At 40.8% G+C, this 25,081-nt stretch overlaps 1 protein-coding gene across 3 annotated transcripts in view; it reads left to right on the plus strand.

Annotated features, from left to right (window-relative positions):
- Window positions 1-25,081, plus strand: part of TTC27 (tetratricopeptide repeat domain 27) — a 185,491-nt gene that overhangs the window by 125,701 nt on the left and 34,709 nt on the right. For all 3 annotated transcript variants that reach the window (XM_070798087.1, XM_070798088.1, XM_019969975.2), the window contains exons 14-15: window positions 19,996-20,094; window positions 23,805-23,857. In XM_070798087.1, coding sequence (XP_070654188.1) covers window positions 19,996-20,094; window positions 23,805-23,857 — 152 coding nt within the window. The remainder of the gene's footprint in view (window positions 1-19,995; window positions 20,095-23,804; window positions 23,858-25,081) is intronic.

A 25,081-nucleotide genomic window follows, 5' to 3' on the forward strand; every position in this document is an offset into this window, starting at 1 on the left:
AGAAGGCTGAGCACTGAAGAACTGATGCTTTTGAATTGTTCTGAAAAAGACTCTTGAGAGTCCCTTGGACTGCAAAGAGATCAAGCCAGCCAATCCTAAAGCAAATCAACCCTGAATATTCATTGGAAAGACAGATGCTAAAGCTGAAGCTCCACTACTTTGGCCACCTGATGCAAAGGGCTGACTCATTGGAAAAGACCCTGATGCTGGGAAAGATTGAAGACAGGAGGAGAAGGGGACGACAGAGTATGAGATGGTTGGATGGCATCACCGAATCAATGGACATGAGTTGTGCAAAGTCTGAGAGATAGTGAAGGACAGGGAAGCCTGGTGTGCTGCAGTCCATGGGATCGAAAAGGGTTAGACATGACTCGGTGACTGAACAGCAGTAGTCAGCTGCTCATGTTTACTGAGCAATTACAATGAGCCAGTGCCTCATTGGGTATTTTGCCAGTATTTGGACCCAGTCTGACTCCAGAATGAATGTACGCTCTTTTTTTTTAAGTGGTAAAAAGCCTGTAGCATAAAATTTACCATCTTAACCATTTCTAAGTGTACAGTTCAGTAGCGTGAAGTACATTCACTTGTTGTGTAGCTATTGCAACTGTACCCATCTCTACAACTTTTTTCATCCTGCAGAACTGAAACTCTGTACCCAGTAAACAAAAGCTCCCAGTTCTCTCATAACTCCAGCCCCTGAGAACCACTCTGCTTTCTGTCTCTCTGAATTTGGCCCTTCTGAGAACCTCGTATGAGTGGAGTCATACGGTATTTGTCCTGTTGTGACTAGCAGATTTCACTTAGTGTCATATCCTCATGGTACATCCATGTTGTATCATGTGCCAGACTTTTCTTTCTTTGAAGGCTGAATAACACTCCATTGTATGTCCGCACCAGTTTTTATCCATTCGTTTGTTGATGGCCGCTGGGTGTTCCTCCCTCCTGACCGTTGGGAATAGTGCTGTGATGAATGAGGTTGTGCAGAAACGGTGGCTTTTGAAGTGGGCAGACCCGAGGCATATCTTTTGGCAGGAACCATCCAACAGATGAGCACACTGGTTTTTTTTTTTTTTTTGCTGTACCGTGAAGCTTGCAGGATCTTAGTCCTCTGACCAGGTATTGAACCCCAAGCCATGGCAGTGAAAGTGCGGAGTCCTGATCCCTGGACAACCAGAGAATTGCCTCAGGGCATATCTTTTTCATTGAAAAAAAATCAGGAAACATTTTTTTATGACAGGTTGCACTAATTGCTTACTTCCTTCACTCTAGATAGTGAATACAATGCGACTCTTCCTAGTTTGTGAGCTGGTGAGAGCCTGGAGAAGAGAGGAAGACAGGTATAGGGCACCAGCAGTGAGTGGCAGTTGCATTTCTCAGCAGGGACGCTTAACATGGAGTTGGTTTTTGTTGCCAGCTTGCTCTAACTTGGAGGTTCTCAACTGGGGACAATTTTGACCCCGGGTCCTTTGGCAGTGGGAGGTGAAGGGGTGCACTGCTGACATCTAGTGGGCAGGGACCAGGGATGCTGTTAAACATCCCATAATGCTTAGCACAGCCCCCTACAATAAAGAAGTATTCAGGCTAACATGCCAGTGGGGCTGCCAAGGCTGAAAAACCCTGCACGAACTTGATTATCACTGGACTCTTTTATTTTGGTACAAACTAGAACTCATTATTGTGTTATTAAAATTTTACTTTTATGGAAAACTGTATCATATCTTTGCTTATCTGCTTAAAGTTTACTCAGCCACAGCTGCCATAAGAGGTGGGGAGAATAAATTCCCTCAGTTAGTCTCCGTCATCTGAGTTAATCAGTGCCGCCTACCTCACACACATGAATTATTTTCTGAGCACGTAGCCTCTGCTTAACATCCACCCTTAACATTGTCCTCCTGCCTCACTGGCTGTGCCTTCTCTTTTTTTTGTTGTTGTTTGCTGGTTCATGGCAGCCCACTCCAGTGTTCTTGCCTGGAGAATCCCAGGGATGGGGGAGCCTGGTGGGCTGCCGTCTGTGGGGTCGCACAGAGTCGGACACGACTGAAGTGACTTAGCAGCAGCAGCAGCAGCTGGTTCCTAGGTCTTAGTCCTTGAGCTTTATTTCTGTCTACACTTCCTCCCTTGATCTCATCTAGTCCCATAGCTTTAAATACACTGTCTATGCAGATAACTCCCAGAAGTTGATTTTCAGTCCTGTCCTCTCCCTGGAATTCTAGATTGCTGTATCTTACAGCTTCCTCAGTCGCCCTTTTTGTTCCTCTGACTTAACATTTCTAATATAAAATATCATCCTAGCTTTTTCTCTCAAGACCACTGCCATCCCTATAAATGACATCCCATTACAAATAGCTGTGAAAAGAAGAGAAGCGAAAAGCAAAGGAGAAAAGGAAAGATATACCCATTTGAATGCAGAGTTCCAAAGAATAGCAAGGAGAGATAAGAAAACCTTCCTCAGCGATCAATGCAAAGAAATAGAGGAAAACAATAGAATAGGAAAGACTAGAGATCTCTTCAAGAAAATTAGAGATACCAAGGGAACATTTCATGCAAAGATGGGCTCAATAAAGGACAGAAATGGTATGGACCTAACAGAAGCAGAAGATATTCAGAAGAGGTAGCAAGAATACACAGAAGAACAACACAAAAAAGATCTTCACAACCCAGATAATCATGATGGTGTGATCACTCACCTAGAGCCAGACATCCTGGAATGTGAAGTCAAGTGGGCCTTAGGAAGCATCAGTATGAACAAAGCTAGTGGAGGTGATGAAATTCCAGTGGAGCTATTTCAGATCCTGAAAGATGATGCTGTGAAAGTGCTGCACTCAATATGCCAGCAAATTGGGAAAACGCAGCAGTGGCCACAGGACTGGAAAAGGTCAGGTTTCATTCCAGTCCCAAAGAAAGGCAATGCCAAAGAATGCTCAAACTACCGCACAATTGCACTCATCTCACATGCTAGTAAAGTAATGCTCAAAATTCTCCAAGCCAGGCTTCAGCAGTACGTGAACCGTGAACTTCCAGATGTTCAAGCTGGTTTTAGAAAAGGCAGAAAAACCAGAGATCAAATTGCCAACATCCGCTGGATCATGGAAAAAGCAAGAGAGTTCCAGAAAAACATCTATTTCTGCTCTATTGACTATGCCAAAGCCTTTGACTGTGTGGATCACAATCAACTGTGGAAAATTCTGAAAGAGATGGGAATACCAGACCACCTGACCTGCCTCTTGAGAAATCTGTATGCAGGTCAGGAAGCAACAGTTAGAACTGGACATGGAATAACAGACTGGTTCCAAATAGGAAAGGAGTACGTCAAGGCTGTATATTGTCACCCTGCTTATTTAACCTCTATGCAGAGTACATCATGAGAAACGCTGGACTGGAAGAAGCACAAGTTGGAATCAAGATTGCCAGGAGAAATATCAATAACTTCAGATATGCAGGTGACACCGCCCTTATGTCAGAAAGTGAAGAGGAACTAAAAAGCCTCTTGATGAATATGAAAGAAAAGAGTGAAAAAGTTGGCTTAAAACTCAACATTCAGAAAATGAAGACCATGGCATCCAGTCCCATCACTTCATGGCAAATAGATGGGGAAACAGTGGAAACAGTGGCTGACTTTATTTTTTTGGGCTCCAAAATCACTGCAGATGGTGACTGCAGCCATGAAATTAAAAGATGCTTACTCCTTGGAAGGAAAGTTATGACCAACCTAGATAGCATATTAAAAGGCACAGACATTATTTTGTTAACAAAATTCCATCTAGTCAAGGTTATGGTTTTTCCAGTGATCATGTATAGATGTGAGAGTTGGACTATAAAGAAAGTGGAGCGCAGAATTGATGCTTTTGAACTGTGGTGTTGGAGAAGACTCTTGAGAGTCCCTTGGACTGCAAGGAGATCCAGCCAGTCCATCCTAAAGGAGATCAGTCCTGGGTGTTCATTGGAAGGACTGATGTTGAAGCTGAAACTCCAATATTTTGGCCAACTGATGCGAAGAGCTGAGTCATTTGAAAAGACCCTGATGTTGGGAAAGATTGGAGGCAGGAGGAGAAGGGGACAACAGAGGCTGAGATGGTTAGATTGGCATCACCGACTCAATGGACATGAATTTGGGTAAAGTCCGGGAGTTGGTAATGGACAGGGAGGCCTGGCATTTGCCATTCATGGGGCCTCAAAGAGTCGGACATGACTGAGCAACTGAACTGAGCTGATTTGGTCTTGGAGTCATCATTGATTTTTCTTTCCCTCATACTCTGATCTGATCCATCAGTAAATCCTCAAATATATCCAGGATCAGACAACAACTTGCTTTCTGCCACCATTGTGGTCAAATCCCCATTGTCTCTCACCTAGTTAATATGCTACTTCCTTACTGGCCTTCTTGCCTCTGTCTTAGTTGCTCAGTAATGTCCAACTCTTTGTGACCCCATGGACTGTATAACTTGCCAGGCTCCTCTGTCCATGGAATTTTCCAGGCAGAAATACTGGAGTGGGTAGCCATTTCCTTCTCTAGGGGCTCTTCCCCGCCCAGGGCTTGAACCTGTCTCTCCCGCATTGCAGGCAGATTGTTTACTGTCTGAGCCACCAGGGAAGCCCTCTGTCTTATTACCATCTGCCTGTATTCAGTGAACATCTGAGTTGATCCTTTCAAATTTGAGTTCGACATGTCATTCCTGTGCTCCATCGCCTGTGGTAACAGCCAAAGTCCCTGACTGGCTCTCGAGGCTTTTCCAAGCCAAGCTCCTGTTGCATCTTTACCGTCCTCCTCCCATTCCCACTTCACTCACCCAACATTGGCCTCTTTGTTCTTCCCTGAACATTCCAGGCACATTTCTGCCTCTGCGGTTTAGTACTTGTTCCTCTGCCTGGAATGTTCTCCTTCCAGATAGACATCTGCATACCTTGCTCCATTACCTCATTCATAGCTGGGGTCCAGTGTCCCTTTCCCACAGAGGCCTTCCATGTTTATTCTACTTAAAATCTCACTGCCGCCTTCCACCCTTCCTTACGTTCCTTCTCCTTCCCTGCTTTATTTTTCCCCACAGCACTTAGCACCTTCTAATATTATATATAGCTTACTTTTTAAAAAATTCTATTCTTCCTCCCTTGCAATATAAAATCCATGAAGGCAGAAATTTTTATGTTTGTTTCATTTATATGTTCCTAGTGCTTCTAATACTGCCTAGCACATACTGGGTCTTTACTAAATAATTATTGAATGAGTGAGTAAATAATGTCTCCGACCAGTTATTCAATCAAGTATACATTCACTGTCCACTGTACACATGGCGCTGAACCAGAGGAGGAGGCAGTAGCAGCAGATCACCAAGTGGTCTGATTTGTACCAAGACGGCTACAGTCTAGTGAAATGGACAAGGACAAAGCTAGCCAACAATACGAGGAATCATAGAAAGGCCCAGAGTCATTTGTGAGGTGCAAGTTTTATAGAGTCTAAGGAGACCATTTCTGCCTTTGGTAGACAATGGAGGTTGGTGACTTTGACTTTGAAGGACACATAACATTTGAATAGGCCAAAGGAAAGGGCAGTGATAAGGGTCTTCCAGGCGATGAACAATATGAGCCCAGCCCCAGAAACAGAGAAGATGTGCGTGCTTACCTCTGTGTGTGTGGGTGTATGTCTGTGTGTGTGTGTTGGGGGAACAGAATATTTGTGAATAGGCTAGTTTTTTTGAGTGAAAGGAAATAGGGCAGTTCCAGTAGGAAAGCTAGACTGGAGCCAAATTACAGAAGGTCTTGAATGTGAGGCTAAACTCTTTGGATTTTATGTGGCAAATAGGGAGCCATTGAAGGTTTGATTTGTGTTTGGCTTACTTTCGAATGAAGGAATTTGGGTGTGTGGAGGTGATTTTGGAATATTGTTTTGGCCACACTGGCCACAGGAGATCCTGGATTAGGGCAGGCTCAGGAGACTGTAGTGATGGTCTAGAAGGACAGTTATCAGTTTGGGAGGGGCAGTCAGAAAGAAGGGATGACGTAAGGGAATTTGCAGAGGAGGACTTGACAGGGCTTGATGGTCTCATTGTATAATTTTAAGTTAATTATTTAGCAAGCAGCATCACAGTACAAATAGATATGATGTGAAGGTATCTTGCAGTTTGTCATGTGGATCCAATTCAGGCAGTCTGTAGGCCGTGCCAGACATGCAGGCGTTTGAAGCTGCAGTTGTACGTAACTAGTACAGGATGCAAGCTGAAGGGCCGCAGACACTACTTGTGACGCGAGTTTGAACTGTCTTTGCAGAAGGAGAGCTCTTACGTGCTGTTGTCTCCTCAAAGTCCCAGAATGAGGGAAAATAGGAAAATAGAATTAAAAAATTCTTTCCCACCTTTTCAGACATATCCAGGAAATAGGTTTAATAACAAAACTCAGGCAAAATGAGAGTGATAATTGAATGGCTTTTGTGTATTTTAATGGCTTCCTGAAATCAAATTAGTATAAAAATAGGAGTGTTTGGTTTTATATCAGCGATGGTCCGCGAAACTCAATGAATTTGTCTGTGGTGCATTTGTTTGAGAACCGGCAGGTGTGTGTTCCATTTGCACTTGAGCTTTTAAGATTGCTCACTGTCATTCACTTAAAGCCTATCTATTTCATTTTCCCAAATAACTTCTGAAACCTCTAAAATCCAGCCTTAGACTTCTGGGAATTGTGGGCTGTTAGAAGCTGAAGAAAGTGGGAGGAAGTGGTCCAGTGGTCACAAAACCTCCCAAGCAGGATTTTATAGACTCAGGACCAGAATTAAAGCAAACATCCTTAGGTCTCCTCTTAGGTAGTTACTGTTCTCATTGCTCCTTACCTTGAAGCAAAAAGTAAACATAAATTGCTCAGATATCAAGCTAGTCTGTGTAGCCCTGAAAAAGGAGAATGTCACTTCCTGTCACTTCTCCAACCCTCCCTCCCTCAACACTCATACTTTATTCCTTTCATCTTGTCAGTTTTCCCCACTCCCCTTTTAAAATTTTTAAACTTTCTTCCTCAATTAACTAGTTATCTTTGTAAGGTTATATGATATTACATACATACACACACACATATATGCACACAACGACACTTGTGTAGACAGAAGGACTGTGGCCATAGAGAGGAGGTGAGGGGTCTCTGTGATGGGACAGAAGTTAGCTTGGATGTTCACCGATTGATGCAAAGTCAGTAGACGTGCCAGGAGGGAACTGGCTTGACAATAAGAGATAAGTGTGAAGAAAGGTGAGGATTTGAGAGTTTACCCAGCGTCCATGGCTATCCCACTCTTCCTGTTTTCCTGATAGCCCATCCAGTTTGACCTGAATTTTTTAAATGTTTAAATGAAGTACTTGGAGGCGGGGCTTCCCTTGTGATCTTGTGGTTAAGACTCTGCATTTCCACTACAGGGGAGAGTGGGTTCTACCCTGATAGGGGAACCAAGATCCCACATGTTGCGCAGTGCTGCCCCTCCCCATAAAAATGTACAGAAAAAAAATCGATGAAGTGCTGTTCTTAACAGTTCCATTAAAGGAAACTGGAATGGCTTTTCATAGACATCCACTTTGTGCTTCCATCTGCTGCCATAGCCGCCTCTAGTATGGTGTTCAAGATATGCGGTAGCTGGAGCTCCCTCTTTACGATGTGCGAAAATCTGAAAGATGGCCGGTAGGTGCCTGTCTCTTTTTCCCCCAGCCCTTTCCAGATGCAGCTTAACTACTGTCACCCTTTCAAGGACGGTGTGCAGGAGGCTTGCTGATAACACCGACTATGCCTGCTGTGAGAGGCTGAGGCTAGCCGACTGCTTGGGTCTTGGGTGGAGATAGGAGAAATGTTGGAGGCGGTGTCTCTGTAAGCCCCTTGCTGTGCATCAGACGTTTGTGCCAGCTTGCGGCCTGTGAGCTGCATGAGGTTGCCTGGCTACCAGTTGGCAGGATTAGTGGGAAATGTGGGGAATTGTAGACTGGATAGACGTATAGGGAGTGGAGGCAGAGCAGTCCTGTCAGAAATAAAAGCGCATGAAGGATAGTCTGAATTCTCTAGACACAAGGGTTTGGTCACTTACTGTATGGTCTAAATGTACCACTATTTCCATATTACATAGCTTGGTAACTTTTTATATAGTTTATAATAAACTCTTTTGGCAGCAATCATTTCCAAAAAGCAAACAAATTTTAAACATGTGTTTTTAGAGAATAATTAAGAACTTAATTTTTACTTGTCAAGAGAGGAAATGTGTAACTTGCACAAAATGTAGTTGATATAATTACATTCCACCTCAGGGGCCGTAATCATTTCACCAATCACATGAAAACCAAAAACTCACGTCTTCGGAGGAAACATTAGCATTTATGTCAAAAGTTAGTTTTTTCAGGAATTCCAGGACTCCACAGTTCCACCGCTGGGCCTCAGGCCTTGGTCAGAGAACTGAGATCTGGCAAGCGCCGTGGTGCAGGCAGTGGGGGGCGGGGGGGTAGTTTTTGTTGTCGTCGTTTTAATAGGGAGCATGTCCAAAGATGACAACTTAATACACAGCTGTAGGAGGTGCATTTTCATGTTATTCTGTGAGACTAGACTTTTTTCCTAGTGCAAATGAAAATGAGCAACATTAGTTTAGAAAATTAGTTGATACCAGATATTCTCGTGTGTGTATGAAAAATAAGATCATAGCTGTTAATGTGCTAGCTCTTTTAGCAGAAGTAGTTCATTAACAGTTGACTTTGCCAGTTTTATATCAGTGACATCAGATGCTTCAAATAGAAAATTCATTAATTTGGTTCTCACTAGTCATCTTTTCACCTGATTAGTGGATTCAACATAAAATTTTTGGTAATGTGCCACATCAAAGGTGAAACATCTGACATTATTCTGAATGCTATTATAAACTCAGTTAAAATGTTAAATATCGAAGATAAAGGTACTTACAGGGTAATAATAAGGATACAAATTTTGGTGGATCATGGCAGGATGGTAAAAGTAATGTTCTTTCTGAATTAAGAAAACCAATGGAGCAGAAATATACTGGGAGAAGGTTGTAGTGGTGGGTATAATATGGTCAGACAAGCTTCTACCAATGGAAATAAAAACTGTTGTCATTTACACACACACACACACACACACACACACACACACACACATTATTTGAACATATCCATGATGTCTGCACAGGGAGGTGTCTGTCACCTTCTCAACTTTAGTCAGACACTTAACAAATTGTGACCAGTTTTTAGTTACTGCACTTTTAAAATTTATTTAGCTAGCTGTGCTGGGTCTTAATTGTGGCACATGCGATCTTAGATCTTCCTTGCAGCATGCAGGATCTTCAGGTGTAGCATGCGAATTCTTACCTGCAGCATATGGGATCTCATTCCCTCATCAGGGATTGAACCCAGGCCCCCTGCATGGGGAATGCAGAGTCCAAGCCATTGGACCAACAGGGAAGAATCCTTTTGTGATTTTTAAATGTTCAGATAATCAACATTTAAAATTTTTTACTTTAATACATTTTTCAAGAAATAATTTCAGTTTTTTTTAATTAAATTTATTTTAATTAGATAATTTCAGTTTTGAGAATGTATTCTCTGATACAGTAAAACCAATTTGACGATCAATACTTTGTTGGTCAGTAAATAAGGTCTTTTTGAGATCGTATAATTTTAATGATTTTTTAGTGCCTTGTTTCACTTTCAGAAATGTTGCGGTTTGAATGTGGTCCCCTGACTAGCATTATTGAGATCCTGCTGTGAACCAGACGTGGATGTGGGAATGAATTAGACTGTGTCAGTCTATCAGCAGAGAGCAGAGTTTCCTCTGGGAGATGATATGGACAGAAGTAGTTTGTGGAGGACCTTAAGGATCCTTCTTCAGAATTAGCTAACCATATAGATGTCGAGGTCTGTTGTGGTTTTGAATAAAAGAGTGATATGACAAAAGTGATACTCTAGGAAGTTTAAATAAAGGATGAATGTCGTGGATAAGCAATCAGTAGCTTTAGCAATAAGGGTGGAAAGATAGGGCTTCCCAGGTAGTACAGTGGTAAAGAATCCACCTGCCAATGCAGGAGACTCAAGAGACATGGATTCAACCCCTGGGTCAGGAAGATCCCCTGGAGTGGAAAATGGCAACTCACTCCAGTATTCTCACCTGGAAATTTCCATGGACAGAGGAGTTTACTGTCCATGGGGTCACAAAGAGTCGGATCTGACTGAGCACACACACACACATGGAAAGACAGAACAGTTTGAAGCTGTTTATAAAGGAAAATTTTCTGGGATTTATTCCTTGGGTTGGTAGGAATGAAGGAGAGTTTGGAATCTGAGAACATGGCAGTTTTCTCAATTGTTTGATTAAGAAGGAAATGTTCCTGTTGATAGACACAAAGGATATAAGAGAAAGGGAAAATATCTTTGGTAGGGGATAATGATGTGATTTTGAGTGTCGAACGTGAAGAGATGTTGCTGTGTCTTGAGTAGAGATGGCCCACAGTCCACTGGGCATAAAAGCCTGAAGCCTAGGAGTGAGGTCGAGCTGGCTTTCGGTTGGGTTTTCTGTGGCAGTGAGGCAGATCCATGCAAGTGAATGAATTGTTTATAGAAACTGTGTTGGAAGAGAACCTCAGGCAAAATCTTGAACTTTGGACATCTCCAGGGGTTGGGGGAAGGGAGAGGAAATAGCATCAGTGAAATATGATTCAAGCAAAGTACACCAGAGTCTTGATCAGAGGGAGAGAAGGAACCTCAAAGAAGGAATTCATGGAAACTAAAGGAAAAACAAATGTCAGTGAGAAATGTAACTGGAGTGATAAAGTCTGAAGAAGGCTAAGAAGAGTTCATTGGATTTGGAGCTAACTATTGACCTTCAATACCAGCTTCAGGAGGTTAAAGAGTGAGGATGAGGAAACTGACATAACGTCTATAGACTGTTCTTTTAGGAGCATGTCAAGGAAGTGAGAGTCAAAATGTAGAGTGTTGTACCAAGGGGCAGCAGAATCCAGTAAAACTTTTCAGGATACTGAAGACTTTGATGGGGTTGAAGGGCTTCCCTGGTGGCTCAGACAGTAAAGAATCTCCCTGCAATGCAGCACACCTGGGTTCAGTCCCTGGGTCAGGAAGATGCCCTGGAGAAGGAAGTGGCTTCCCACTCCTGTGTTCTTGCCTGGAGAATTTCATGGACAGAGGAGCCTGGTGGGCTACAGTCATTGGGTCACAAAGAGTGGGACACAACTGAGCAACTAACACTTTTCACTTATGGAGTTGAATCCAGTGAATGAAGGAGAGATTGAATATTATCAAGAAAGAGGGGCTGACAACTAGGGAATGTCATTCTGGAGAAGAGTGGAATGAGAAGAGATGAAGGTGTTAGCTCTGGAAACAATAATGTTTCAAGTGAGATGAGAAAGAAGATGAGAGCATTAACATTATAATAGCAATTTCTACTTATTAAGTATCTTCTATACTTATACTTACACTATAGTGTAAGCTAGAATGTAAGTGGAAATGAACTCTTTCTAAATCATTGTAAGATATGAACTTGGAGAAACAGTTGGGATTTAGACAGGAGGCAAACATTAGGAAAATTTGTTTCAGGAAAGGAGACTAGCAGATGCAAAAACCAAACATGTAGCAAAGGTTTCTTGGTAACTGTAGGTTTTGACTATTTATGTTTAGATTCAGTTATAATAGTAATACTAGCAGCTAACGCTGAGTATTTACTGGGTGCCAGGAACTGTTGTAAGCATTTTGCCTATATTGTTAGTCCTCAGCCCAGTCCCTGAGCTACTTAACTGTTTTTACCCTCATTTAACAAGTTAGGAAATAGAGGCCTAATTAGTTTACACCAAAACCCACAGTTTATGTGAGGAGTGGAGTTGGGATTTGAACCTGGGCTTTCTGGTGTTGCAGCACTTACTCTTAACTTCTTTGCTGTTTTGTCTCTAAAGGATGTTGTCTTATGTTAGGGAGGAATGGTGGATTTGGCTGAGGTCAAGTTAGAAGTTATGGAAAGCTTTGAATACAAGACAGTGCAGTTTGAATGTTTTTCTTCCTTTAATTCATAACTATCGGGGCTTTCATCAAGAGCACAGTGAAGTTGTAACTTTGGTGTATGGGACAGTCCAGCACACGAGAGCTGGTGAGTCTGTCTCTGTGAGACCAGGGAGTTTTCAAGGGACCACGGCAGCCCTTCCCAGCCCGTGCTGTGTGTAAGATCAGACCTTGATGATGCACTGATAGAATTGTTAATTATCCTGAGAGCTTGTGTTCTTCCATGATTTCTGGGGGTTAACTTTCTTTCATGTCAGTTTTTGAAAGAAGAAAATGTATTTGCAGTGGAGTTACAGAGTTTCCGTCTTGTACTTGTGTTATTGTGGTGGGGAGGTCCAAGGAGACTGGAGCTTACATTCCAGTGGAGAAGACATAATGAACATATGCAAATAATATGTAGAGGAAAAAAAAAAAGAAATTATTTCCTTTTTGTCCTTCCTTTCTCATATTGGTAAGCAATAAAAAATGAAACTCTTAAAAAAAAGAAATGAAACTCTTAAGGTCTAACTTGCCTAACTGCCAAGAAATATGAGCACTGAGATAACATCTGGGCCATAGCTGGAACCGAGGGGTAGAGGGAGGGGTTCCATTGCCGTAGACCTGACTCCAAATCCTACTAATCTCTAGGTGAACCACTTCATCTTTCTGAGCTTCAGTTTTCTGGTTTGTAAAGTGGGGGTATAATTCCTATGTTAGTTTGATCTCGTTGGAAAATTAGAGCCAATATATATAACGTGTCTGGCATATTTCCTGGTCCATACTAAGTTCTCAGTGACGTTGTGTATCCTGACCATTGCAGCGTGCTAGTAGTGTGGTAGAAAATCATCGTAACCCCATTTTCTGTAGCCTAAAAATAGAGAACTGTGTCTCACAGGAGAGTCTCATGCAGGTGATACGTAAACACCCATGTACTCACACTGTGAACTGGAAAGAGTAGGCGAATAGAAGACTCAGTGGTAACCCAGTCTAGGATGGGAGTAAGAGGGAGACACTAAGAATTAATACCCTTTCTGAAAGTGAAGTCGCTCAGTCGTGTCCGACTCTTTGCGACCCCATGGACTGTAGCCTACCAGGCTTCTCCGTCCATGGGATTCTCCAGGCAAGAATAGTGGAGTGGAGTGCCATTGCCTTTTCCCAGAGATCTTCCCGACCCAGGGATTGAGCCCGGATCTCCTGCTTTACCGTCTGAGCCACCAGGGAAGTCCAGTACCCTTTCTAGTGATGAAAAAAGTGCTGCTTCTGTAGTTTAAAAGAAGACACTGACATAGGGGAAACCTTTGAGAGAGAGAGAAGCTGACAAAGCTGGCGGTTTAAGATTTGTGTTTCCTTAGGGAGGAGAGGGAGAAGGCAATGGCACCCCACTCCAGTACTCTTGCCTGGAAAATCCCATGGACGGAGGAGCCTGGTGGGCTGCAGTCCATGGGGTCGCTAGGAGTCGGACACCACTGAGCGACTTCACTTTCACTTTTCACTTTCATGCATTGGAGAAGGAAATGGCAACCCACTCCAGTGCTCTTGCCTGGAGAATCCCAGGGGCCGGGGAGCCTGGTGGGCTGCCATCTCTGGGGTTGCACAGAGTCGGACATGACTGAAGCGACTTAGCAGCAGCGGCAGCAGCAGGGAGGAGAGCTTAGTATTTAATAGTAAATGAGAAATTTGGTTATGAAAGAATTGGTTGGTGGTGCACAGTTTTTAAAAATACGAGCACCAAACATTATTTTAGGAAAAGCTACTACCAGACAACATTGATATCTCTCTTGAGTTTGGCTTGGGTCATTTCCTGTTTAATGAAGCCACATTCAACCACTTATCTGAATTTGGGGTCATGGGAATGAGTCAGCGATGCAGAACAGAGAGAATGGAGAGTGTTGTTTGGCATCAGGATTCAGTTATAACATGTTGCACTTTATTATACAGAATATCAGAAAAATCCAGTCAACGCATAAGGAAAATTAGTAAAGTAGGTGAAGCTACTGATTATTCATTTGTTCTGCAGAAACCTTGAGGAGGAAAGAAATTTGAGTAGTAGGCTCATAAGTTAAGAAAGTAATTTGTAATATCACGTAAGCGTATGGCATCTATTGTATATGTGCTTTAGATAATCTTGTAAAAATTAACTTCATAATTCTAAGAGTAATCCATGCCTGTTGTCCAGTGGTGCTTGGTCTCTGTTAGTTCTCAGGGGAACAAGCTGTCCAATTCTGTTTTAGTTATTGATGTTTAATAAGTGTTGCTGGGCTTTTCAGGTGGCATTGGTGGTAAAGAACTCATCTGCCAGTGCAGGAGACATTAGAGAAGCAGGGGTTTGATCCCTAGATCGGGAAGATCCCCTGGAGGAGGGCATGGCAACCCACTCCAGTTTTCTTGCCTTGGAGAATCCCATGGACAGAGGAACCTGGCGAGATATGGTCCGCGTAAAGAGTCAGACTCGACTGAAGCGTCTTAGCATACAGTCACCCTCTTCACCACAGGTATTGCACACCAGGAACCAGGAACCATTGTGTGACTTCAGGCAAATCACTTCCTTTCCAGACCTCATTTTTCTTGTGGCCTCTTTTTAATTGATTTTTAAGCCTCAGTTCCTTTCTTAGTTCATCAAACCTGCTGATTCTATTTGCATCATCAGTGTATTTGTTTTGCCGCTAGATGGCAATAATGTACCTTTGAACCCTGTGGCCTCTGAGTTCTCAGAATCGGGGATCTGAAGGAGCCTTGGAATTTTTGCTTAATCCCCACCCCCCACCCATTTAACAACTGGGGAAGTGAGACTCAGAAGTTAAGTGACATGGCCAAGGTCATTCAGTTCTTCAGAACCTCTTGAACCCCAGTCAATCTATCTTTCTATTCCTGTTTCTCTAGGGGGCTTTTGAGGGAAGTTCAAAGAGAGATCATGTTTTCAACCATTCCTGCTTTTGGTTAATTATTTAAAAAATAATTTAAAACCATTCTTCAAGTATGTATGTCATATTCAAAATAGTCTGCTTTTGTGTCTCTGTATTGGCTTCTTCCGAGTAGAAAATTGGACTGTCAACTTCTAAAAGGCCACTGCCTGCCTTCACAGTCCACCCTGGAAATGAGCATCACAGCAGTCTCCACCAGAGCCTCCGCGATGGTTATTATCTTTCTCCATTCTTGCCCAGTCCCTTGGTGAGAGGTTTGCCTTTCAGTTCTTTGCTCCAGGTAAACATCCATTCTTCCGCTTCATCTTTATCCGTTTGCCTATCAGGAAAACTTTCTGAGGGAGAGGTAGATAATGCTCCAGTTCTTAAAAACTTGATCTCCTGGGTCTTCCCAGCATGTGTTAAGTGGACTGTTTCCTTACCCACCCCCTCTGCTGCTGACAAGAATGGCCCTGCCACGAACCATGGCTGTGTGTGGGCAGAACGGTGTAGAGGGAGGCAGCATGGTCATGCGGAGATGACGGCCTCTGGAATCACACTGATTCCACTGAATCACACTCAGATCTCTCCTTCATCGCTGACTGACTCTGGTCTGTGTTCATCTCCCCAATGAGGGTGCTGTCTGCTGCCTTGCAAGGCCATTTGTGAGGAATAGACAGGGTGATGTGTGGAAAGCACATAGTATCAGTGCTCGGCTACATAGTAGGTGTTCACTGTTGTTGTTCAGTCGCCTAGTCACGTCCAGCTCTTTGTGACCCCATGGACTACAGCATGCCAGGCCTCCCCATCACTTACCATCTCCTGGAGTTTGCTCAGACTCAAGTCCATTGAGTCGGTGATGCCATCCAACCATCTCCTCCTCTGACGCCTTCTTCTCTTTCTGCCCTTGATATTTCCCACCATCAAGGACGTTTCCAATGAGTCTGTTCGCATCAGATGATCAAAATACTGGAGCTTCAACATTAGTCCTTCCAGTGAATATTCAGGGTTGATTTCTCTTAAGATTGACTGGTTGGATCTTCTTGCTGTCCAGGGATCTTCTCCAGCACCACAGTTCAAAGGCTTAATGGTGTTTTAAAGCTTAAAGGCTTCTTTGGTGTTCTGCCTTCTTTATGGTCCATCTCTCACAACTGTACATGACCACTGGGAAAACCATAGCCTTGACTATACAGACCTTTGTCAGCAGAGTAATGTCTCTGCTTTTCAACACACTGTCTAGGCTTGTCATTGCTTTCCTGCCAAGAAGCAATCGTCTTATGATTTCATGGCTTCAGTCACGGTCTGTAGTGATTTTGGAGCCCAAGAAGAGGAAATCTGTCACTACTTCCATCTTTTCCTCTTCTGTTTGCCATGCAGTAACGGGGCTGGATGCCATGATCTTAGTTTGTTTAATATTTAGTCTTAAGCTGGCTCTAGGTGCTCATTAAATGCTAATTATTCTGGTTGCTATTGTGTGGAGAGGAACAGGAGTGACTGTGGTGTGTGAGGAGCCCAAGAGAGGAGCCCGGGAGTGGGTCTTAGCCAGAGGAGCCAGTTTTTTTTTAATGGAGACCAAAGGAAAGGATGCAGGTATGTTAGGGTCTGTGTCACTGTTGTAGAGAAATAGTGTAGAGTTGTGCCGCTCAGTATGGTAGCCACCAGCCTCATGTGGCAGTTGAGCATTTGAAGTGTGGCTGGTCCAAACTGAAATCTGCTGTTAGTGTAGGACACACACCAGGTTTCAAAGACTTCATATGAATGAAGTGAATATAAAATATCTCACTGATCTTGTATACAAATAACATGTGTAAATGATAATATTTTAGATATGTAGATCTAAGTAAAATGTTGTTAAAATTGATTTCACTCATTTCTTTTTACTTTTAAAATGTGACTGCTAGAAAATATAATGAGGCTATCATTATATTTCTGTCTGATAGCATTAGACTAGGAGATGGAGACCTTTTGTATGCAACCATATACAATGTTAACTTGGGGATTCATGTAAGTTTTAACTTTTTTAAGCTTCTTTTGAATTTTTTTCTTTTATGATATTCTCTTCTTAAGAGCATGACCATCCTAAATCAAGATGTCAATCAGGGAAATATAGGTTAAGTAAGAGTTAAAAAAAAAAAAAAAGTAAAAGAGGCAACAAATATACTCCTTCAGATCAGATCAGATCAGATCAGATCAGTCGCTCAGTCGTGTCCGACTCTTTGCGACCCCATGAATTGCAGCATGCCAGGCCTTCCTGTCCATCACCAACTCCCGGAGTTCACTGAGACTCACGTCCATCGAGTCAGTGATGCCATCCAGCCATCTCATCCTCTGTCGTCCCCTTCTCCTCCTGCCCCCAATCCCTCCCAGCATCAGAGTCTTTTCCAATGAGTCAACTCTTCACACCTCAAAATCCAAGGACCCCAATTGAGATGCAAGGTATAAATGGATTTTTGATGGTTTAGTGGGTCATCTAGAAGCAATTAGAAGATACTAGAGTTTTTTTTTTTAAGCCTTTGCATGATTCAAAAAATAGGGTGTGTACAGAAGTCGTCTCCCATCTTGATTATTTGTCATTAGGAGATGAAAAGCTACTAGCAGTCAATGATCCTAGAATTTTTTTAGATGCAAATTATTGAAGCAATTACACAAATGATCAAGAGTAAAAAGAAAAGGGAATCACAGTACTATATATTAAATTGTTATCGGCTTGATTTTCATTAAACTTATTTTGGTATTAAGACATTAGTTAAAAAGGATTGACTTGTTTTAAAAACTTAGATAGTAATCTCATCACCAGCTTATGTTGGAGCTGTAAGATAGTTGCTAATTTCAGACATTTATATAATCTTTGTCTTTTGAGGTAGATTGAAAAATAAATTTTCAATTTTTATTTTCACTTGAGTTTATACTCACTGTTTTTTATGACACATATGAAATAGTTCTATTGTCAGTTTGTTCTTTGCTGATGCAGGAAGCGAGCAGGGCATATGCATTTTGAGAACTTTGTGGGCACTTCTCATTTTTCTTGATTTGATCGCAGGATGAGATATTCCTCATTCCAAGTAAACTTGCTGCCATGATTCTTTGAGGGTATAACATGCTGTCACTTGTAAGAGGCAATGTATTTTAAGTGCCACCTTGTATAGAAAATTAAATGCTGATTTCCTAGGTGGCGCAGTGGTAAAAAAATCTACCTGCCAATACAGGAGATGCAAGAGAAGGGGGTTTGATCCCAGGGTAGGGAAGACTCCCTGCAGGAGGAAATGGCAACCCACTCCAGTATTCTTGCCTGGAAAATCCCATGAACAGAGGACCCTGACAGGCTACAGTCCATGGGGCCACAAAGAGTTGGACGCAACTGAGTGACTGAGAACACACACACGCACAATAAAAGTCTGATCAACTATTGGTTATTAGCATTCAGAGACGTTAAATGGAAAAAAAGTGCACCTTATAAATGATGAATTATAATACACAGATTTTGAAACTTTTGAGTAGACTAGAAGGAAGCTTGTTTTATACATTAGCATCAGACTTTAGGCCCTCTCAGAGTGAGTCACTTTCAGTGAATGTGGTTTAGTGCATTGGAACTCTTTTCATTTGATTCTTTAAATAACCAGACAAAAGAAAAGTGTAATGAGCTACTTTTTAAGTTGCTGGAGTCCCTTGATTCAGAAAAGGGAACTTCTAACTTAATTTCAACCTCTGCATCTCCCACTGACCCCCAGACACACACCAACCCTGTTTTCAGCCATTACCTATGCTTCTAACAAAATTTGTTCTCTTAAAGGCTGCTGATAGCAGTTATTTATAGTCTCTTGTAAATTCAGGACAAAGTGTTAAATTGCCCAGGAATATTTGCTTTCTAAGCCTTATCTCTAATTATCGACTGAAAATCTTTATCTGCTTAAAGAACTTTGAGGCCTCAACTAGCCGTATGGAACAAGTTTTGTATGAATGGGGGAGGGTGCGGGCAGCCTCCTGTCCGCCTCTGTGGAAGGCTGTGGACGGGTAACAGAGCAGCTCGTTTCCTTTCCCACCCGGCAGTGTTCAACCACGTCTGTCTGCTGGCTCGCTGCCCTCATACTGGCAGTCAGAGCAAGTAAGAGAGCAAATTCCTTCTACCGTTGGCCTGACTGACTGTATCTGAGAGGAAAGCAGAGTTGTAATAGCTGCATTTCTGACTAATTTCATTGAATTTTTATCAGTTTTATCTTCCTTTTGATAGAGGCTATTGAATTTTAAGGAAACCCTGTGATGTAAAGAATTCTTTTGTAATTCTCAATAGCCACTTCCTACTTACCTGTTTTCTTTTTTTTTTTTAATTAATATATTTTTTTAATTGGAGGTTAATTACAATATTGTAGTGGGTTTTTGCCATACATGGACATGAATCACCCATAGATGTACATGTATCCCCCAGCCTGAACCTCCCTCTTACCTCCCTCCCCATCCCATCCCTCATAGTTACCTGTTTTCCACATCTCTAAATTTACAAATCTTACTGACTTAAGTCAGGCTTTCCACTGTGAATGACTCTTTGGTAATCCAGATTCTGAGCCTACTTTTTCTAAATTTTTTCAGGCATTCCTAGGCAGGTACATGCCAAGGCAGTTTGGCTCTTGGTTAAACAGCAAAAGTATACTTGTGGTCCAATTTGAAGATGGAAGCAAAACTTTTTCCTCTCAAGTTTGTAATACGATCATCACTTGTGACTCTGCTGATGCTTTGTATACTTTTTACATAGTTACATTGATGCTCAGTAAAAATGTAAAGTTAATTTATCATATTGGGGCTTATCAACAGAGCTCTCCATTGTGTTCATGGAGTTGGTTAAAACAAATGGGTGTTTCTCAATTAAAGATGTGCAGTGTTGCACATGCTTTCATTTTTGAATTAGTTTTGAAAATTATATGGAAAAGTATCATCTCCATAGCTAAGGTTTCTAGTTTAAGATACAATGTAAGGCAGTATTTATGATATAGCTCTGTAGACTACTAGTGTAGTGTGTTTGTTGATAGCATCTTACGGGGTTTTCAGATTAATCCTATAAATGTCTCTATGTGTTTGAATGACTTCGTCTTTTGGTCTTGCAGCTCGGAGTGTGGTTTTCTCTGGGCTGTGCCTATCTGGCCTTGGAAGACTACGGAGGTTCAGCGAGGGCATTTCAGCGGTGTGTGACTCTGGAACCCGACGTAAGTTTGTTTGGTCTTCTTTCCTTATCACAGCTCTTTGGTACTGTCTAAATTATTTGAACTGTACCGTAGTTCAGAACAGCAATTCCTGCAAGTACGTAGTTTCAGTTTTGCAAGATGATTAAGTTGTAGAGATTTGTTGTAAAATATTGTGCCCATGGTTAACTGTCCCGTTGTGCACCTAAAAATTTGTGAAGAGGGTGATCTCATGTTAAGTGGGGTTTAGTTTTGTTTTGTTTTTGTTTTTCTATTAGCTTTAAAAAAATTTTTTTTATTGGAATATAATTGCTGTACAATGCTGTGTTGATTTTTGCTGTATGACATCATGAATCAGCTGTATGTATACATATATCCCCTTCCTCTCTTTTCTCTCCCACCCCCACCCACCCATTCTACCCCTCTAGGTCTCCACAGAGCACTGAGCTAAACTCCCTGTCCTTTACAGCAGTTTCTCTCTAGCTTATCACAGTAAAAGGGGAGAGAGAAAATAAGGCAGAAAGATTCAAACTTTCTATTATTTTTATGTCCAAGTAAAAGGACATCATTCCTTTTGTGCTGGAGGAAAGTGTACCATTGGTAGAAGGTCATGCCCTAAGGTATATGATTTATAAATCTAGAAATAAGTGTTTTCTTATAATATCTAAGGTATTCATAGTTTTGTTTAGAAAATAATTGTAATAAAATAGTTTTTTAGTTAAAAAATATACTTTGCTGAAATATACAGCAAAGTGTCACATATATTTTGTCACTCCCCACTATGGGCTACCTGTTAATTGCATTATTAGAAAGTTCTTTTTTTGGTAGTTTATGGTCTTTAAATATTTAACAGCTTTACTGAGATGGTAAATAACTCACATACCATATAGTTCATCCATTTAAAGTGTACAATTCAGTGATTTTTTTTTCTTTTTTAGTGTATTCAGAATTGTGCAACCATCACCACCGTTTTAGAACCTTTTTATTATTGTAAAAAGAAGCCCCTGTACCAGTTAGCGATCATTCCCCATTTCACCCAGAGACTTTGCACTCGTACCTCCCACCCCGACCCCTAGGCAACCACTGATGGATATTCTGTCTCCATACATTTGCCTGTTCTAAATGTTTCATACAAATGGAATCATACCATGAGTAGTCTTTTTGGTGGCTTTCTTCACTTAGATTAATGTTTCCACAGTTCATCCATGTTGTCTCATATATCAGCACTTCATTCCTTTTTATGGTCAAATCCTATTCCATTGTATGAGCATATCACATGTTAACTTACTCATTCATCAATTGATGGGCATTTAGATGGTTCCACTCTTCAGTTACTGTGAATCACGCTGCTGTGAACATTCACTCACAAGTTTTTGTGTAGACACATGTTTCCGTTTCTCAGCGTCTTTGTCGACGCTTGTCACTATCTGTTTGATTATAGCTGTCCTAGTAGGCAGTATCTTGTTGTGGTTTCGGTTTGCATTTCTTTGACAGCTGATTATCTTGAGCATCTTTTCATGTACTTATTGGCCATTCGTGTATCATTAGAGAAATGTTTACTCACATCCTTTGCCCATTTAGGTTATTGGTCTTTTTATTGTTGAGTTGTAAGAATTCTTTCTGTATCCTAGGTATAAGCACCATATCAGATATATGATTTACAAATTTGTTTTCCCATTTTGGAAGCTGTTTTTCACTTTCTTATAGCGTCTTTGAAGTACAAATGTTTTTAATTTTGATGAGGTCTAACCTGTTGCTTGTGCTTTGGTGTCACATTTAAGAATCCATTGCCAGATCTAAGGTCATGAAGATTAACTTATCTTTTTTTCTAAGAGTTTTATTGGTTTAGTTCTTATGTTTATGTCAAATCTAATGTTAAACCTAGTCATTAAGCTTACCCTACTGTGTGTGGTGGTGCATATTCACTAAACTTATTGTGGTAATCACTTCGCAAATATATACATGTACCAAGTCACTATGTAGTACTTCTAAAACTGTATATGCTGTCTGTCAGTTGCAGTGCTGTGTATAGCATTGTACAATGCTGTGTATCAGTTACATCTCAAAACATAACACTTTCAGATAACATGCTTTCTTTTTTTTTAGTTCAAGAATTTTATTTGGTTCTTTTTACACTTCTTGTGTTTCTACTGAGATTCCCTAATCATTCCCTTATTTTGTTCATGTTTTCTTCAAATATCTGATTATATTTATAACAACTGCTTTGAAGTTTTTATATGTGTATTCCAGTATCTCCTTAATTTCGGTGTCTATTTCTGTTAACTGATTTTTAAATTGGTCATGGATGAATTTTCCTGCTTGTTTGTCTACCTTTTTTTTTTATTATTATCATATAGTACACTTGTGGATGCTATGTTGTTGAGTTTCTAAGTTTTGTTGTCTTCCCTTGAAGAAGGTAGAGGGGTTTTTTGGCATTTGGTTAATTTCATTATGGATCAACTTAATTTTCAGCTTAGAGTAGGTCTGTTGTTGTCCTTGTTTTAGAGTTGCAGTCACCCTTCTCTTGAGGTATAACATTTTGGGGGCTGAGTTTAATCCCACGGCTGATCAGTAAGAATTCTCCACTAACTAAGATTGGTTGAAACTTGACTAGCTCCCAGCACTTGTTTGAGCCCTGGAATCTCCATTCAGCTCACAGCTCTCTGGTAGTTGTTCCCTACTTGGCCTTTAGAAGTTTTTCCCTGCACAGTATAGCTTAGTATTTAGCCAAGGATTCAAGGAGTTGCTTATTGAGATTTCTAGAGCTTATTCTCTGAATAGATCTCTCTTCCCTGGTAGTTTGTCTTGCAAATTCAACCACCTTTGCAGCTCTGAACTCTGAACTTTTTTCTTCCTTTCAGTAAGACTTGCTGTGTTTTGTTTGGTTTCTTTCTTTCTGTGCTGTGGCCCTCTAAGTGCCTTTAGCTAGAAGTGCAGGTTGATTTTTGAGACACCTCAACAGCTCTTCTCTCAGGGATCACAGTCCTGTGTTGCCCACTGTCCAACTTCTCAAAAACAGTTGTCCTAAAATTTTGTCCAGTTAGATGTCTTTTTATGATAATAAGACTAGTCTGGTCCTAACTGTATTCTGTCCATAAGCAGAGGTCCATTGCCATTAATTTTTAAATTGTGTCTTTGGAACTTCAGAACTACATACTCTGTGTTTTATAAAATGTGGAACGAATAAGAGCAAGCATAATTTATATCATTCTTGTTAGAATCAACATTTATACCGACTTTAATTTATTGTCATTGCATAGGAAAATAGGTAGAGAAATGTGTTTGATGAAATACGTAGCCTTAACATTGGAGAACACACACTCCTTTATTCTCCTTTCTGATAAAGGATGATGGTGAAATAGCAAACCCTTTTATGATAGGAAAAACAATATTCTGCACTGCTTTAGATTTGTAATTAATCTATATATTGTATAAATACTGTTATAAATTGCCCAACTATTTTGTAAATCTAAATTTGAAAATAGAATCTTTTCTAAATTCCAAATTAAGGCTTTAACAGTTATATCATTCTGTTGATTATTTTTGTGACTTTTAAAAAATTATAAATATTAAGTTTAATTATAAATGTTTAATTTAATTTTCTTATACACTTCTAACCTTATTGAAAATTATGATTGTAAAAGCACATCTTGAGCCAAGAAAATATATTTTTGTTGGCAGCAGTTATACCTAAAGGAGAGAATAGTCTGTAACTGAATTCTCTATCATTTCAGAATGCTGAAGCTTGGAACAATTTATCAACTTCTTATATCCGCTTAAAACAAAAGTAAGTACACCAAAAAAGATGAAGAACTTTGCTTCCAAAATAAATGAATGAGATTTTCTTCAATTGAACAGTGAAACATTGTGCCTTTCCTCGTTATCTTTTTCCCCTTTCCTACCCTTATCTTTGAGTTACAATGACTTAATTTAGCCATTTGCATTCTAAGTGTAGTTTATTTCTTTAAATCACTTAGTATGTAATAAATATTTTTTGAACTCTTTATTTGAAACTGAAATTTTGTGTCCTAAATTTCATTACATGATAAAAGCAAGCATGCCTTTAGTCAGCTCAACAGACAGATTCTTTTTTTTTTTTTTTTAAATTTTTTACTGGAGGATAAATGCTTTACAATATTGTGGTGGTTTCTGCCATACATCAACATGAATCAGCCACAGGTATACATATGTCCCCTCACTCTGGAACCTCCCTCACATCTCCCACCCTATTCTACCCCTCCAGCGTGTTGCAGAGCATGATTGCTTGCTGTGTACTGAACATTATTGAGAAACAGAAGTATGAACCAATGACTTCAGGGAGTTTGGGTTTAGAAAATATTATGCCATATTATTTAAAAAATTGATTAATAATCTAGGTCATATGTGGTAAGTCTCAATGAAAAGTACAAAGAGGGCTAGGATAGTAGGTAATATTTGTAGAACACTTACATTCTCTACCACTTGTATAGTCCTCTGAGGATCTCAGAGAAGAGATCATGTGTGATGCTGGTTCAGAAACACTTCTGAGAGATTGTTGGACTCAAGCTATAATTTGAAGAATTGGTAGAGGGGACAGGCTTTGGAAATAAATGGTCATTAATAGCTGTCCTTAGCCTTCTGAATTTGGGTGACCAGAAGCAGGGTGACAGGCACGAATGCCACACTTTAGGGGACAGGAAGTAAAGTCGTCCAGCTCGAGACTAGTGAGAGCCAAGGTGAGAGATGAGATTGGGAAGGTCAGTTGGGGTCAAATGGCAGCATGTTCTGATTGTTCGACTAACTAGTTGAGACTATCCTGTTGGTAATAGGAAGCCAGAGATTTCAGTGGGGATAATTTCATGAAGAGAGAAATTTCTTGAGATTTCATGAAGAGGAAAATTTATCTGATGACCGTGTGTGAGACAGACTAGAGAGGAAACTGGGGGCTGGGAAACCAGTTAGGAGACAGCTGTTGTAATAGTCCAGGCAGGAGACATCTAGGCTGGAAGAAGAAGGGGCAGATGCCAGTTTA

Source organism: Bos indicus, chromosome 11 (assembly GCF_029378745.1).
Source record: "Bos indicus isolate NIAB-ARS_2022 breed Sahiwal x Tharparkar chromosome 11, NIAB-ARS_B.indTharparkar_mat_pri_1.0, whole genome shotgun sequence".
Lineage (NCBI taxonomy): Eukaryota > Metazoa > Chordata > Mammalia > Artiodactyla > Bovidae > Bos > Bos indicus.